This window comes from Agelaius phoeniceus, chromosome 2 (genome assembly GCF_051311805.1).
Source record: "Agelaius phoeniceus isolate bAgePho1 chromosome 2, bAgePho1.hap1, whole genome shotgun sequence".
NCBI lineage: Eukaryota > Metazoa > Chordata > Aves > Passeriformes > Icteridae > Agelaius > Agelaius phoeniceus.
The window spans coordinates 116,656,839-116,674,067 of NC_135266.1; the positions used below are offsets into that span (position 1 = coordinate 116,656,839).

Sequence of the window (17,229 nt, forward strand, 5' to 3'; positions counted from 1 at the left end):
GGAGGCTGTGTCCCGTAGGGCTCTGTGGGAACAGCAGGGCAAAAGGGTACAGCAAGGAGCAAACCTCGAGCAAAGCTTCAGCCGTGTCCTCCTGGATACAGCAATGATGAAAAGTCCCAACATCCCAGTCCAGGCATCACTCCCAGTCCTGGCACCCATGGAAGTGAGTCCAGTCTCAGTCCCAGCTCCAATCCCTTCCATGCTCCCATTCCCGGGGCAGAGAGGTGGGAGGGGTCCTGTCCTTGTCCTGTCTCCGGCCCCATCCCCGGGGGAGGATTTGGGGGGGCAATCACCTGTCTCCACTGTCAGCCCCAATTCTGATGCCATCCATGCTCCCATTTCTGGAGGATGGGGGGATCTCCTGTCCCAGCCCTAATCCTGGTCCCATTCCCGGGGGAGAAAGGGGAGAGCAGTCGGTGCCCAGCCCCAGTCCCATCCACACTCCCATCTCCGGGGCAGGGAGGGGGGGATCCCGCTCTATCCCTAATCCCGATCCCATCCACAGCGCCATCCCGGAGGGGGAAGAGAGGGGGCGGCCGGGCTCCTGTGCCGGTCCCACGCACGTTCCCATCCAGGGAGGAGAGCGCTCCTGTCCCGTCCCCGGGGGAAGGGGCGGTCCCGGCCCGGGCGGGGCAGCTCTGGCCCCGGTCCTGCCCCGTTCCAGCCCCGTTCCCAGCGCCGGGAGGGCGGTGCAGCCCCGCGGCTCGGCTCACACGCGGCACGGGCGGCACCGGCAGCGGCACCGGGGCGGGGGAAGGACCAAAGCCGGGCATGGCACGGCCTCCTGAGCGGGGCCATCGGCGCTGAACCCCCGGCACGATCCCCGGCACGGAGCCCCCGGCTCGGCATCGCCCGGTGAGCGCGGCTGCAGCGGGCGGGGGACCCTGGGGGGACCACGGGGGGACCACGGGGGGATCATGGGGGGATGTGGGGGTGCCCACGACAGGGAAGGACGGGCAGCGACCTCCAGGGTGGAGTGGGAAACTCGTGAATGGGGACACGCACATGGGGGAGACGCGACACGCACGGGGGTAAAGGGGGACACGCACACACATGAATAGGGGACACGCACACACATGGGTAGGGGACACGCACGCACGAGTGGGACACACACGGGTGGGACACGCACACACAGAGCCCCGGACACACGGACACGCACACACATGCACGTAGTCGCGGTGGTGATGGTGGTGGCACTTGTTGCTGTCTGGGTGACACGGGTGACGCAGCGCACCCAGAGCAGGGAGTGGGGCACGGCATGGACAGAGCCGAACCCCGGCTCTCCTGCTCTCCTCAACCTCACGTACTGCCCGGACTGCCACTAAAAAAGCCCCAAAGTGCCCCAAAACAGGGCAGTGGGACCAGCAGCCGGCAGGGAGACGCTGGCCTGGGCGGGTGCTGGCACGAATGGGCACGCAGGGAAGCCTCCTGCTCCTTTTGCTCCTCTTCGCCTGAATTGTTGGATTTTTTAATGCATTAATTCACAATAATGTCTTTGCTGCTGAGTTTCTCCCTTCCCTGGGGAGTTCAGTGGCTGTTTGTCCGTGATTTCCTGTACACAGCTCAGGTTAAACCATGGAGCTGACTCCCTGCTTTGCTCTGCGTGTTTTTCCACCTCTTTGCGTGCTGGGCTACCTATGTAATTTCTTTTGGGAGTGTTTAATTTACACTGCAATGGTGATACTCTCCTTTCAAACTGTGTGACTCCTTCTAGCACCTCCTAACACCCAAAACACTCTTCTTCCCTGAGCTGGGCACTGGCTGACATCACTGCAGGAACAACTTTAGGGGCAAAACATCTCATTTCTCTTTCTGTTCCAGTTTTCTTATCAGTTTATTGCAAAAGCCACTTGGCAACCCACTGCCTTCCTGTACATGAGGTGAGGAGCAGCAAACCCAGCTCTGGGGGGCCACCAACACTGGGGGATGGTGGCCTTAGCTCGTGGTCACTGCTGCCAAAATTGGGCCGTTTCATTACCACCAAATTCCCCTTGTTTTCCCTCAAGCAATGGGTGGCTGGTAGGTTAAGGGGCTCCATGCAAAGGGAGAGACCCCAAAACGCTCTGGGCCCCAAAGCACAGCCTCAGCCCGGGGCTTAGCAGGTTATAAAAGCCCCAAAAGGATTTCTGACGGTCGTGGCACTGAGTGACTTTATCCTGTCTCTGCCCAGCGCGATTTTTATCTCGGGTTGTTGACACGGAGCCAAAGCCACGAATAGTTCTCTGGCAGCCGAGCGTGCTGCCGGGCTCCCTCCCCAGTGCTGAGCAGCCCCCAGCAAACCCTGACTGGGAGCCACCCATGGAGCAAACACCTTATTGCCTCCACGAGATGCTGCCTGTGGAACAAAACATTTATCCCCCAAAGTCGTCCCCCTGTGGGGTTTTCTGGTGGTGCCATGGTGGAGCCGGGTGATTGTGTTGTCCTGGTTGTCCCCCTGAGCGCCTTTGGTTTTTCCAGGGTGGTTGTGACTCCCTTGGTGTGGGCAGGAGGCTGGGAGGTCTCCATGGAAATGTCCTTTCTCCCACATACAGAGCTTGTAGGGTCACCAAGTTGGCCAGGAACTGGTCCCACACTCTTCTCTCTCACTGTTGCTTCCTCCAGTGGGCATCAAAAGGTCATGGAGGGCAAAACCAAAGTCAAACTCCTGACAGAAGCACCATCTTGTACCTCCAGGAAGCCTAAAGGATGCAAGTGCTCAGTTTCCCTCATGGAATAATTAAAACTGGAAGTTTGAGGGCTCAAATGGGATCTGCCCCTATCCCACAGCAGGGAAAAACAGGCAGGGAGCATCACCTTTGCTTAAGCAGGAAGGGAAGTGTTGATGAAGGGATTAAATATTGGCCAGGGTTGATGTTTGCTTCCAGCAGGATCCATCCCCAGAGCCCTGCCATGCTGGGAATTGAGTCAGGTTCAACTGAATGAAGGTGGCCTTAATTACCATTGTCACTGATGGTTTTAATGCTTTCTTAATTCACTGTAAAGCCACAGATTTGATTAATCGCAATTGATTCCCCATGGTGGGAGCAAGGCAGGAGGTTTTGGTACCCCCAGGGAAGCAAAAGCTGGAAGGGAGATGGATTCAGGGAGGAGTTCAGGGAGTTTCTTGGGGGAAACCAGAAATTCCCAGAAGAAGGGATTTCTCTCAAAGCAAAACCTTTCATTTGGCCTCCAAACAAAGTCATAAAATTCTTTTAAACTCGTTACATCTTTTCTCCAGGCTTTCTCTCCCCTTTTTAGCTTGGATCAAGTTACTGAAAAGCCCTCTAGGAAACTAAAACACCCCCTGAAAAATATTTTTCACAGGGAAAACAAATTCAACTCTGCTGTTTCTCAGCCTGCTGACAGGAGGGGAAACTGAGGCAGCATTCCTGGAGTGGAGCTGCCCTCCAAAGGTGCTTTTTTGTAGGGATGGAAACACAGATTCTTTGCAAGGTTTTGCTTTAATTAAGGTGTTCCGGCTCTTTTGGGGATGGAGGAAGGGGTAAGCAGGGATAAAGGAGGGATGTTGCCTGGCAGGGAGATGGATAAAGCTGCTTGGCTGTCCTGGAAATGAATTTTGGGGGTGTCTTGCCTTGGGATTGCTGGGGAGAAGCGCTGGGGATGGTGGAGCTGGGACAGCTGCGGGGGGAGGTTCTCAGCCCACACCGGTGGCCAGGGCCAGCCTGGAGGAGAAGGGCTCTGAAGGTCACTGTGGCAGAAAGGATCCAAAGGCAAAGGGCAGATGGAAAGCAGGCAGTTTGGGCAGGCTCAGATTTCGGATCCCGTCTCACGGCTCGGGAGCACCCGAACGCTTTGCCTGTTTGCTTTTGGTCACAAAGGCTTGGAACCACAGCCCCAGAGCAGTGAAAAATGATCCCAGGTCCTTTTGCTTCCCAGAGTCTGGAGTGGTTCCTGATCCTGAGCGAGGATTTTGATGAGTCCACTAAATGCCTCAGAATTAGGGCAGGGAAAACACCCACGTTCTCCGTGTGTCCTTTGGAAGGGAGTCAGGGAGAAGATGTGGTGAAGGGATCGTGGTTTCAGCCTCCAGCATTAAACAGTGGGAGCTGTGGCACCACCAAGGGCTGCCTCTGTGAGGTCCTGCTGGGAAATTAATCCACATTAATTATTTGGGAAGGCCAATTAAACCTCATCAGCCCCCTGTGAAAATGTATTAATCGCAGCCGTGATTTGGTTGCGCTTTGCTGTCTTCAGTGACTTTGCTGCTGCCTGGCAAATTCCAGCCTGAAACACGGCTGGGATGGCACTGGGAATGCTGGAAAATGGGGCAGAAATCAGGAGTCAAGGCCTTTACTTGGGAATTCAGTGCCCATCCTGTGGGCTCCCTGTGGAGCGCTGCCCATCCCTCAGCTGCCCGTGACCTTCTCCCATGACAGCCCCCTCCTCTCCCCTGCTGGCTGATCTAAATATCCCTGGCAGATCCAGTTACAGGAGCATTTTGGGATGCTGACTTCACGTGCACATGCCTGTGGGTGCTTTATTTGAGGCCAGTGATCTGCCCAGGCTGCTCTCGTCACCAGGCTCCTCTCCTGTGCTGCCTTCATCCTCTGGCACTGAAGTTTTCTGGGAAAAAACTCGTGGGATAAACAGGTCCACGCTGCAGAGAGAGGGATGGTCCAGCCACTGCAACCTGCTCCTGGTTCAACAGGGAGGAAACTGTGGGTGGATGGCTGGAGGGCACCCAAAAAGCTGTGCCTGGTCACCTGCATCCAATGCCAGAGGAAAAGCCTTGGAAAGGGCCAGGAGATGAAGTGATGAGGCAGATGCAGGTGGTTCTCACCAAAGCATCATGGTTTGTTTGTTTTTGGGGATCACAGAAGTGTTTATCCCACTTGGCATCCTCAGGGATTGCTGGTTCCTCTCCCTCCCCTCATCCTGGGGGCCGGGGGTGTCACAGCTGGCATTTGTGCCACCCGTGGGCACAGCAAAGGGCAGTGCCAGCTGCCAGCCCTTGTGCCTTCACGTGCCTTGGCTCCCCTGGCCTCTCCAGCTCACTCCCTGCGGATGCAATGAGGGGGTGGACTGCAGCCACGAGCCCTGCACACACAGCAGGGTTTGTCCTAGGGATTCTGGGCAAAACGAGGGTAAAAAAGAGGAAAAAGAAAGGCTTTTGCATTGCCAGAAGGAAAAGGAGGGAGAGCACGACAGTAAGGACAAGGCTCCATTCAAACCAACCAGCAAACACTGTTTGCTCCTTGTCCTGAAGGTGGAGATGAGGGACCAGGCACATCCCTGGGCAGCCAGAGGAGATTCCCCACCTTGGCTTATGGATGGATTATGGCTGGGTTTTCTCAATGGGGTCTCAGGAGCCTGTGGGAAGCTGAGCTGGAATTCAGGGTGATCTCCCCCCATCAGTGCTGGGTTCAGTGCAGGGGAGAGAGGGAATGCAGACGGAGAAATCCCATGGCAGGCTGAAGCCTCTGGAGCTCTGTAACCCTTCCCTGAGCCTTTTGGGGCATCTTGTGTGGCTTCCCTCGGTCACGGTGGCCTGTCCAGCCCGTTTCATCAGCTGCCAGCTCTGTGGGCAACCTCTCTCTGCTTGGCCACAGAGCTGCAAAGCTCAGAGGGAAGGAAGAAGCTGCGGAGAACAGCAGCTGGAAAATGTTTTCCCATCTGCCAGAGCTCTGTTAACCCTCTCCATCCACAGCCACACTGCTGAGGGCTCAGGGGAAGCAGGATGGGAGCAAAGTTGAGCTGAGTGCAGGGAAAGCAAAACCCCAAGGCCAGGACAGTGCTGGTTCCTGATTTTCATCACAGAGTGGTTCCCAAAGTTGTGTTGGGGTTTTTGCAGATATTGCAGATTAGCTGGGATGTGTGTGTGTGTGTGGTTTCCACCCCTGTCCTTGGGAAGTGTGAGCCTCAGCCAGCCCTGTTCCTGCTCTGCTCCAAGGGGAAAGCAGCAGGATGGGGGAAACATCATCAGAGATGGTGTCAGTGCACTTCTGGACAGGTTGTTTGATCCAGTCCCTGCAGCAAGGACTGGAGTTATCCCCTTGTGATGGGCTGGAAGCATCACTTCATCCCCTCTCCCTCAGCAAACAGTTGTCAAGGTGCTTTTTAGTACCAAGGTGCTTTACTTTGGTGGGAGACCATCCAGGCTGGCAGCTTCGAGGAGACTGTCACTGCCTCCTTCCCTACAGCATCTGGGTTGGAGGTAGGGGCAGGATAGCTCTGGATCTGGTGTTTATTTTGCCAGGAAGGGCATGGCCACACTGTCCATCTGCATGGTGGCACCAGGTTAGAACTGAGCCCTTCACCCGGGATTGCTCTTTCCCACCTGAAATCCTGGTGAGGTTTGGGTCAGGGTACATCCCAGACCCTCATTCCAAGGGCACCTTTCCTCAGAGCTTTTCTCCTGCAGGAGCTGCTGCTCCCTGAGCTCCTGGGCTGGATTTGTCTCCCTGTGACCCCCCATTTCCACGGGCTTCCCGTAAGGCAGGGAACAGCAGGGACATCAATCCGGCTCCTCTTACGGGAAGGGAGGAAATGCATTTTAATTTGATTCCTGACCCATGGGCTCGCTCAGAGATTGTGTGTCAGCAAAGCCCAGGGCACAAAAGGGCCCTTGTCCCTCCTCTCAGACAGGCCAGGCTCTGTGTGTCTGCAGAGACCCTTTCAAGGCCATTTTTCTCCTCCCAGCTAATCAGTCCCGTGCAGAAACCAGCTCTGCACAAGCAGGGCTCAAGGCCAGAGAGTAGGACTGTGACCTGGCCACCATCAGCCCAACACTAAACCCATTAAAGACCCCTCATCCTCATCAGCAGCCAAGCCAGGCAGACCCCCAGTGGTGGAGACCATGCTCCTTTTGACAAGGTTTGATTACAGGGCCTCTGGGTGTGGTGAGGTTTGCCCTACCAGAAGGAGCTGAAGACCTCAAAAATGAAATGGGGGCCAGTCGCGAGGGTTTCTTGCTGAAATTCCACTTTCTAATCCTTTCTGCCTGGAATTTAGCAGGATGCATTTGTAATGGTGCTCAGCTGAGTCACCCCTTGTGGCTGGTTATACACAGAATGGAGCATCTTTCCTGTTCTGAGATGCAGGGGAGCAAATTTCTGTGTGAACCTGGTGGGAAGGGCAGTTTGAGACATTGAACTGGGCTGCAGGAGCTCTGAGGTGGACTCCCACATGTGGCCTGGGGTTTGTTGGGGACTTTAAAGCATCTCAGTTCTTCCTCTGTGCTCCAGATACAAAATGAGGTGAAATAAAACTCACCTCATCCACCTGACCATAATTCCTCCATGCCAGGGACCACCCAGTTGTGTCAGCAACACCATGAGGCCGTGGTGTCTGTGAGGCCACTGATGTGCTGCCCTCTTGAGCCATTGTCTCCCTGTCCTTACAGCCTCTTTGCTTTCTCCTCAGGGTGATGGAGAACCTCACAACTCCTCCAGCCTGGACCAGGGTCACCAACAGCTCCTTGGACCCGGGTGGCACAGATGACAACCCCTACAAGTGCGTGTTTGACGAGGACTTCAAATACGTCCTGCTGCCCGTCTCCTACGGCATCGTGTGCGTGGTGGGGCTCTTCCTCAACCTGCTGGCCCTCTACGCCTTCATCTTCAGGATCAAGACCTGGAACGCCTCCACCACCTACATGTTCAACCTGGCCATAAGCGACACGCTCTACGTGGTGTCCCTGCCCCTCCTGGTCTATTACTATGCCATGGGGGACAACTGGCCCTTCAGCGTGGGGCTGTGCAAGATCGTGCGCTTCCTCTTCTACACCAACCTCTACTGCAGCATCCTCTTCCTGCTCTGCATCAGCATCCATCGCTTCCTGGGCATCTGCTTCCCGCTGAAGTCGCTGCACTGGGGCCACGTGCGCCACGCGCGCAAGGTGTCGGTGGCCGTGTGGCTGGTGACCGTGGTGTGCCAGTCCCCCGTGCTCTTCTTCGTCACCACCAGCGCCAAGGGCGACACCATCACCTGCCACGACACCTCCAGCAAGGAGCTCTTCGGGCAGTTTGTCATTTACAGCTCGGTGATGCTGGTGCTGCTCTTCTGCATCCCTTTCCTCATCATCATCGTCTGCTACTGCCTGATGGCCCGGCGGCTGCTCCAGCCCACCCGGGGCATTTCCCGCCTGTCCCGCTCCAAAAAGAAGTCGGTGAAGATGATCATCATCGTCCTGGTGGTCTTCATTGTTTGTTTTCTTCCTTTCCACGTCACTCGTACCTTGTACTACTCCTTCCGGAGCTGGGACCTGAGCTGCCAGACCCTCAACGCCATCAACTTGGCCTACAAGGTGACTCGTCCCCTGGCCAGCACCAACAGCTGCTTGGATCCCATTTTGTATTTCTTAGCAGGGCAACGATTTATGAAGTTTGCGGGCAACAAAGTGCCGTGGAAGCCTCAGAACGAGGTGGCTCTGGGCATCGTGCCCAACAGTCACCTGGGAACCAGCAGCGACACGGACACACAGCTCTCCAAGGATCTGAAATCCTAGCTCTGCCCCGCAGCAGGAGGGTTTGTCCTGGCTGTGAAGGGAGGACAGGATGCTCTGGGGCCCGAGGTTTGGGTGTTTGGGGTGCCTGGGCTTGCCCCCGCTCCGGCGTGGTCTGTGTCAAACGTGCTGCTCTGCTTGTTCTGCTGTACTTTTTTCAGGAAGGTGCAGCTGTGCTTGCACACATGAACCCTGATCTCTGGCTCTGCATCCCAGGCTGCCCCTCTGATCAGGGCTGAGGTGACCAAATCTGGGGAGCAAATCGTGCCCTGAGTGCCCCAAGTCATTTTCCCAAGCAAGAATGCCGTGCAGAAAGTCCCCCTAAAGAATTCCATCTGCAGATTGCCTGGCACAGGGGGAGCCGGAGTTCCTATGTGCCTTGGCAAGGCAGGAAGGGCTTTGGGTGGATGAGGAGAGGCAGCTGCAGTTCTGCTGAGCAGCTTGATGCAAATGTCAAGGACAAGTATCACCCACAGTGGGAAAGGGTCTCTTACACAGCTTTGCATCCCTGCAGAAATGCTCTCCCAGCTTCAAGCTGACAGAGCAGGGATGGGATTCCCAGCTCCTGTCCAAGGGCTGCCTTCCCTTTACCCTGGTGGACATTCCATCCCACTGGAGTGCCCTGGTAGCAGCCCACTGGAATTTACTGGTACCATCGAGCAGGTCCCCTGTAGGTTTCTCCAGTGGGGCCAACATCTTCCAAAAAACCCATTAGCGCTTCCCAACAGCAGCAGTCACCCTTTAAAAGCTTTTAGGAACCTGCAGCTTCCAGCTGCTGGCTTTTAATAATAATCTTCAGCTCATTAAAATTTAAGGTGAGCTCTTCATGTCTTTTTTTTTAACCCCCTTCCTGGTGACTCATGTTTCCAGCCCAGCAGCAAAGACCAGTGTTCATCCCCTTGGCTGAGCACTGCCACGTCCCCTTTGCTGTCCCTCAGAGGTGACAAAATTTGCCAGCACTAAACCCCGAGTTGAGGAGCTGCAAGTGGTGCTGAGCTTCACCCTATTCTGTCTGGCTTTGTAAAAAATGTCCACAGAACATTTCACCAGAAGTTGCTCTTGGTGTTTTTCCCTGCAGTTGTTGGGTTGGAGAGCCCAGAGCCCAGGTCCATGGTTTCCCTGCCAGGAGGACGCTGATTCCTCCCCCCAGAAATGAAAATTGCTTGAGCTGCAGCACTGGACGAGTCACATTTTGTAAGAGCTCTATTTCAGGACTAGGCAAACACATTTGATGTTGGCTTAGACCAAGGCCTTAGTTTCTTCCATCCTTCTTTCTTGTGAAGCTTGGTGGAGACAAAGCCACACCGTGATGTCACCAGGTGTGTTCAGTCACAGGTGACTGGGACCATTCAGGGCTACCTGGGAGATTCCTGTGGTCCCACCCCCAATGGGAAGCTCTTGTCCCAGCCAACAGTGTCACAACCACAGGAGGCAAAGGCAAACAGGACATCTGTAGGGGGGTTCATGCCACCCTCGAGTGTGTTTGGGATAGGATTGGGTTAAGAGCGGCCTGGCACCATGGCAGCACCTTTATTCCTTTGTTCTTGTGGAGAGAGCTTGGCTTGATGGTGAGGGTCATGGCACAGTCACTGGGGCGAGACAAACAACTGGGAGAAATGAATTCAGCCAGGGCACTGGGCTGGTACAAACATCACTCCAGGCCAGGCCTTGCCCGGCCTCCCACACTTGCCAAAAAGGAGCGTGGACACGTTCCGTGCTCTGAATAATTCAACAAAAACATACCCAAAGTTTCCTCCTCTGGTCCTGCTTGGAAATCCCACCTCCCTCTGAGCTGGCCTCGAGCCACCACCCTGGGCAGCACTGCTAGTGCCATCAGGGGTGTCCCTCATCCTGTGATCCTCATCCCAAGTGATCCCACTTGCCAATGCAGAGCAGTTGGAGAGGTACCAGCTGGAAATCTAGCTCTAGACTTTTTTGTTTTTGTTTGTAAAAGCACTAACTTATACTAGACAGAAAAAAAAAAAGGTGAATTTTATGACAGTGACTGTACATTTTTATTTTTGTAACATGCAAACACCTCAGATTTCTGACAGTAAATGAGTTTATTTCTACTACAAGCAGTTCTCTGCTGTCTCTTCTGGTATGTAAAAAGATGGGTATTGTGGGTAGAAACTGGGTTGTTGAGTGCCATGGAAATATTTTAAGCTCCAGGTACAGCTGTCCACTCCTCTGTGAATCTTGATCTCCATCTAATTCAATGAATTCAATCTCCACTCTTGATTCAAGATTTTCTTGGGGCTGGTGCCACCAGTTCTGGAAAAATCCAGAGACAGCTCTGAGGACATGGCAGGACAAAACCCCTTGGAGTGTGACAAATTCAATAGCCAGCCTTTTTTGTGTGTCCATGGTCTTGGTAGATTCTCCTAGGCTGCTCTTGTTGAAGACTAGAATAAATTGTTAGATTAAGTAATTAATTAACAAATCTCAAAATAATTAGTTTCCCATCCCATATAATTTATTTTGTTTTTCTGGCTCTCCCAGCCACTCAGAAGCCACCAAATCAAGATGTTGGAAACCTCTGGTTCTCAGAGGCTCCATGAAAAAATACATTTGGTTTCAACTTAGTTTTCATTTGGTTTGCAATTTATCTTGGTCCCCAGCCTGGTGTTCACTGGGCCTTTCCCTCTTAGGACACAGTCAGCTCCATGGATGTGTTAATTCCAAACTGTGGCCAAGTCACCTTGCAGTCTCCTCAGGAATAATCTGGGCAGCTCAAAGAGGAACTTCCAAGGGATATGGATGATGTCTGCAATCTGCAAATGTAATTTTAGGGAAATCCACTGCTCTGTGCATCCCTGGAAGTGTTCAAGGCCAGGCTGGAACAGGGCTGGTGCAAGGTGCCCCTGCCCATGGCACTGGGGTTAGAATGAGATGATCTCTAAAGTCCTTTCCAACCCAAACCTTATGTAATTCCATGACTCTCTGGTTCTGTGAATTCCTTCACTTTTCATCCTGAAGCTGTTTTCAAACCATTTTACACTTGGTGTCCCAGCAATGTCTTTAAGGGGCAGCCACTGTCACTCATCACTCCCCTGTGGGACAGAAGCCCTTCATGGTCCCCTGAACCAGGGCAGAAAGCTTTGCTTTGCTTACTCTTTCCAAGAACTTTGCAGCCCTTAGAGCTGCCAAAACACAAAGTCTCAAAAGCACCAAGCTAGAGAAACAGCTGTGAGCCCCAGAATTGCTAAATCAGATATCCCAGGATGCACCCTCTGAAAAGCCCCTCTTGATTTTCAGCCCAGGTTTTGGGGGTTTCTCTCTGGGGGCAGTGCCCAGGGAGCAAGGGCTCACATGTGAATAGGTTTCACTTCTGGGATTTAGAGCATCCTTCCCAAATCTTTACTGCAATGACTCTGCACAGCTCATACCAGCCCTGAGTCACCCAAACCCAAGAATGAGAATTAAGGAAGGGAAACAGCCACTGATGGGGAGCACAGAGGTTGTACAGAGGAATGAACAGAAAAAAGCCACTCAGCCACGCCAAGTGGTCACAAACCACTTTTTCTAAATATCCCTTAGCACAGGCAGGCAGGAAGGGAAAGTTAAGAGCACTGATGGTTTCCTGCCAAGGAAACAAATCTGCCACATGGGCTGGAGGGATGCACAGTTCTGCTGGACCTTCCCAGCATCCCAGTGGAGAGCTTTTCCTTCCTGATCATGCCTTCCTAGGAAACAGGCCCTTAATGGGACAGTGGCAGGCAATGGGCCATGCTGTTACTGTAAACACTTGGTGCATCCACCTCTTTTTCCAAGTCCTGTCTCCATTTTTATTCTGCTTTTCTGCCTTGGGGGCTGGATTATCCAGAGGAACAAGTCTGTCTGCCCCTCCAGGTCATCCCTGGCCAGTTTGATTCAGGGACAAAGTTGCCACACAGTTGAGCTCCTACGAATTTCATGGGAAATTGTGACATGAAGGAATTGTCACCCAACAGCTCAAAAAATCTGTTTTAGACAGCAGAGAAACCTCTCCCATGCCAGAGCCTGAGGTGGCTTGGGAGAGTGATGTGTGAGGGAAGGTGAGAGGCCCAAAGGCCACCCAGCAGGCCAAAGCTGTGTTCAAACACGGGGGCAATTCCCAAATCCAACAACCCAATATTATTGCAGAAATTCCCCCAGTATGGATGGGCCAAGGCAGCAGTTGCTCAGGGAGAAACCAACCAGTGGGTGTTTGAAATAACACATCAATCACCCAGCTTTGTGAGGAGTTTATTTGAAGACTTTCACAGCTTCAGTACCAATATTTGCAGACTCTGATAAATAAATGCCCATGGAAACCTGAAAGTTTAAAATAACCCTTTAAAAATGATTTCTCCTCAAATACCTGCAGTTTTAAGCCCTGGTTAAGCACCAGCATTTTGAGGGTGTTTGGGGGAGCAGCTGGACTGTGCACATGTAGGCACATGCATGTGTTGTATATAAGTACACAGATATCCACAATCCCACTTTCCCATGCTTTGGGATTGGAGAAGGGTTTGAACCCTCAAGCCTTTTGCCTGATCACCCAAGGGCAGAGGAAAGCACTCAGAAAAGAAAAAAAAAAGCCAAAAAATTCAGGAAAAAAATGAGCCAGAAAAACCCTAAAACCTAATTTATACAAGAACAACAATTCCACAAATCCTCTCAGCCAGCTGAAACCTCCCTGGCTGTTGCTCCTCACTCCTGAGATGAGCTGCAAGATCTTAGCTCAGCACTGGGGGCTCCCACTTTTGCAGCACCCCCAACCTCCTGGGTGTGTTTTGCAGCCCCCTTTGAGGCTGCTGGTGGGAGAGCAGGAGATTGTCCCACCAGACCCTTCTCCTCTGCTTTTGTCACTCATTGAGGAAAGGCACCATGTCACAGCCCCATTCTCAGCCCCCCTTAAATCCAGGGGGAGCCTTGAGATGCCCTCAAACCACCAAGCTCCCAACTTTGAAACTGGACAGAAAGGGATGAGGGGTTTTCAGCTGAGATCTCAGCCTGTGGAGAACCTTGGGAGATGGTGGGAGGTACATGGAGGATGCTGGGCCCAGCAGTGCAAATTCCATCCTGGGCTGATTTTTAATGGAGAAACAATTTGTCTGAATAAACTGAACCTGCAGCAGCAGAGTCCTCTGCTGGTGCCAAGGGGATGTGCCAGCAGCAGGGTCCTTGTCCCCAGGCTGGCACTGTGGCACTCACAGCCACTCCAGGCAGGGTCCTGATTTTCATCCATGGCACTTTCCAGGGAATGGGGAAGTTTTCTGTTCACTTTGAAGTTTCCCTTGTGTGGTTTCTCCTCCTGTGATCTGTGGTTTTAATGACAGGGGAAGAGCCTGGTCACCATCAACTCATCATCCAGTCTCCCACCTGCTGTTCCAGCTCCATCCCTTCCCCCAAGGGAAGCCTTGATGCTCATTTAACATGCTGCCATCCTTTTCCTCAGCTGGGTTGGAAAAAAAGTGGGTTGGAAACTGGCTGGACACCTTTAGGAAAGGATAGAGGTGGAGGCCACTTGGCAGCCACATTGGGAAGGAACTTGGTATATGGTGGGGCTTCCCCACTGTCACTGCCTTTGGAAACGAGTTTATTTCAGATAAGTCCCTGATCAGTCATTCATCTGGGCCCTGAAACTCCTTACAAACCTCCTCTGCTGAGAAGCAGGAGGATGGGAAGCTCCTGAGCTTCTCCAGGTGAGCAGCTCCACCACCCTGAGCCGGATGCAGTCCGTGCCCTGCTCCTGCTCCTGCTCCGTGCCCTGGGTGCCCTTTGCAGCCTGGCAGCAGGACAAGGTGCCACGTGGGTGCCAGCACAGCCTGTTTGCAAACAGGGTGCGGGTTCAACGCCTCTCGTGGCCTGTGGAACGAGTCCATCTGGTCCCAAAGCAGCCTTGGGATGGGACTGCAGAGCAGGCTGGGAGCTCCTGTGGGGTGTCCAGCTCCTTGGTGTCATCCTCTCTGCAGGCAGGGGGAGGTGCTCAGGGAATCCACTCTTCTGGTCCTCCCTGGGCACAGGAGTCGAGACAGCCCAGCTGGGAGTTGCTAAATGACACAAATCATCCCTAAATAACTCCTGCAGCCCCGTGCTCAGCAAGATGCCAATACTCCGATACCTCACCCTCCAGCATCCTCCCAGGCTGAGCTCACAGGGCTGGCACCCAAAAATAACTCCCTGGGGGCAGTGGGTGGGTGGGCATCGCTGTCACTGCGGCGTCACCAGCATCAGCATTCCCAAGCCCGTGTTTCCAAGCCCATCCACACTCCCATTCCAGCCCCAAACCCCTCTGGCACACGGCATCTGAGGAACCCCAAGGAGAAGGAAGCCTTAAAAGCCCTGGAGCAGCTTCCCAGCTCATGCCTCCCCATCTGCTCCTCCTCAGGCAAATGGGCTCCCAGCAGGGTCGTCTGGGCTCGGGGACCCCTCTGTGGTCAGCTCCTGGTGTGGGGAGCAGCAGCAGTGCCAGAGGGGTGGAATCTTTGGGATGGTGGGCCTGGATTGAACAATGTGAGGATGATGCCTCAAGCCAGGGCTGTGGGCAGCGGTGAGTGCCCCTGTCCCAGGATGCCAATTCCATGAGGTGATTAATACCCCACTGTCCTGACCCTCATCCAAACTTGATGAGGTCATTTCCTCGAAATCCATCATCCCTCCCTAGGCAATGCTTCCCAGATGTTGCAACCCATCCCCGCACTTCAGCATCTGGCTGGTGATGTGAGGCAGCACAAAGTCTGGAGCAAGACCAGCACGTTCCAGCAATCCCATGAAGCATCAAAATCCCCCTCATCACCAAAATATTTCCCATTTTTTGTCCCAATTATGGTAACTCTTGGAGCATCCCCAGAAGGCAGCTGGATTGAAATGTGCTGCAAATTTGGATTTGCGGCAGCTGCTCTTCCTCCTGGTTGCCCATAGATGGAGGAAGAGCACTGCCCCCCTCTGGGTTCCTCCTTCAGCTGCCTGCTTGATGGGGGCACGTGGTGTTTGAGGGCACGTGGTGTTTTGGGGGTGTGTGGTGTTTTGGGGGTCTCCTCCCCCCTGCTTTGGTCTATCAGATGCTTGGTTTGGTGATTAAAGCCTGTCCTGGGAGAAATGTTGGCACAAGACCCCAGTATGAGCCCACAAGACAGAGATGAGCCCTCCATGGACCCTCTTGAGGCACTCAAGATGCCCAGGTGGCCACATCCAGATGGGCATCCTTCCAAAAAACAGGAGCTGCTTTGGAGGAGTCTGGGTCCAAACTGTGCCAGTGGTGGTGCAATGATTAATCTGGGCATTCCCAGCCCAGGGCTATGGATCCAGCTGGTGACGTCCAATGAGGGTGAATCATGCCACGCAAAGATTTACCACCAAGGTGCTGCTCTGCTGCTCAGAGGCTGATCTTTAGTCCAGGGTGGAGATATTTTGGGGGGGAATAGAGAAGATGGGGATGGAAATGTCCAAGGCCAGGTTGGGTGGAGCTTGGAGCAACCTGGGACAGTGGGAGGTGTCCCTTCCTGTGGCAGGGGGTGGAACTGGTTGATTTTTAAGGTCCCTTCCCACCCAAATGATTCTGTGATTTCTATAAATAACTCAACTCCCAGAAAAACATCATAATTTTGGGAGAGAGGATTATTCCCCTTCCTACTTTTCTGATACAAAGCACTTGACTTTTCATTTCAAAAATAAACTTTTTTAACTAAAACCAACCCATACAAAAAAAAACTCCACTCATTTATTTTACCAAAATAGGCGAGGGTTAAAAGAAATCAACAGAAACTACTGCCTTTGACCTCCCTCTGACCGGAATCTTGTTTTCCTCCCAAATTTTGGTTCAGCCCCCCAGTCACAAAGTGCCTCCTGCGCCAGCCTTGCCCAGGGCTGGCTCTGTGGGTTCTGTCCGGTTTCAAGTTAATGGGATTATTGTGAAACTGGTGGACGCACACTTGACGTCGACCCTGTGTGGGAGGAGGATCAGTCCGAAGACTCTAAGAAACCCAATTTAGTAGGAAAAAAGGCAAGAGAAAGACTCGGTTCCCTCATTACCCTGCAGATAAAGTGCTCACAAAAGCAGGGAGGGATAAAAAAAAAAAATCCTTTTCCAGTAAGAGCAAATGTTTGCCATGCACTGTACCAAGTGACTCCAGGTAATCTCAGGTTTAATGACATGGTTTAGTACCACTGAAAAGGGCCTCTTTTGTGTTTCTCAGGCTGTCACTCAGAGATGTCTCCACTGGGGAATTTCCTACAGATACCTGGAGATATCCTGGTAAGAGCAGGTGACACTTTTCAAAAGTGTCTTGTGAAACCTGTTAGATATATAAATATATATTTATGTATTTTGAGATGTGTTGTGCATTTTTTTCATGCATATTTACATAAGCCCCAGTGCCCCATTGGTTGCAGAGGTCACTGGGAAAGGGACAGGGGGAAGGAATTAGCAATGTGATACCTGCTCTGAATCACACCCTGCTTTTGTGGCTGCAGGATTTTGTGAGAAGGAGGTGGGGTAAGTTAGATAATCTCCAGAAAATTTCCCTGCTTTGGAAACTTCCCTGCTTTTATAACCACCTCACGTCACTGCCTCCTCCAGGTGGGTGCTGGAGGGAGAGTTTTGGTGGCTGAAACCCCCCTGTTCCATCCAGGTGATTTTGGATCTTGGTCCTGGGTCTTGGGCAGGTCTTTTACAAGCATTAATCAGTGGTTTGAGGTCTCCATTGCCCCTTGGGGCCTGTCACAGCTCCAGCCCATCTCCCTGTGGAACAGCAGGGCAGGGACAGCTCACAAGAGATGCTGCCACCTCCTCAGCACTGTGCAATTCAGCACAATTAATT

At 53.0% G+C, this 17,229-nt stretch overlaps 1 protein-coding gene across 1 annotated transcript; it reads left to right on the forward strand.

Moving 5' to 3' along the window:
* The first annotated feature begins 651 nt into the window (after positions 1–651).
* On the forward strand, positions 652–10,521 carry P2RY2 (purinergic receptor P2Y2). The gene is made up of 2 exons (XM_054654678.2): positions 652–855; positions 7,363–10,521. Exon 2 carries the CDS (start codon positions 7,367–7,369, stop codon positions 8,444–8,446), a length of 1,080 nt encoding a protein of 359 aa, XP_054510653.1. The 5' UTR covers positions 652–855; positions 7,363–7,366; the 3' UTR covers positions 8,447–10,521.
* The last annotated feature ends 6,708 nt before the right edge of the window (positions 10,522–17,229 follow it).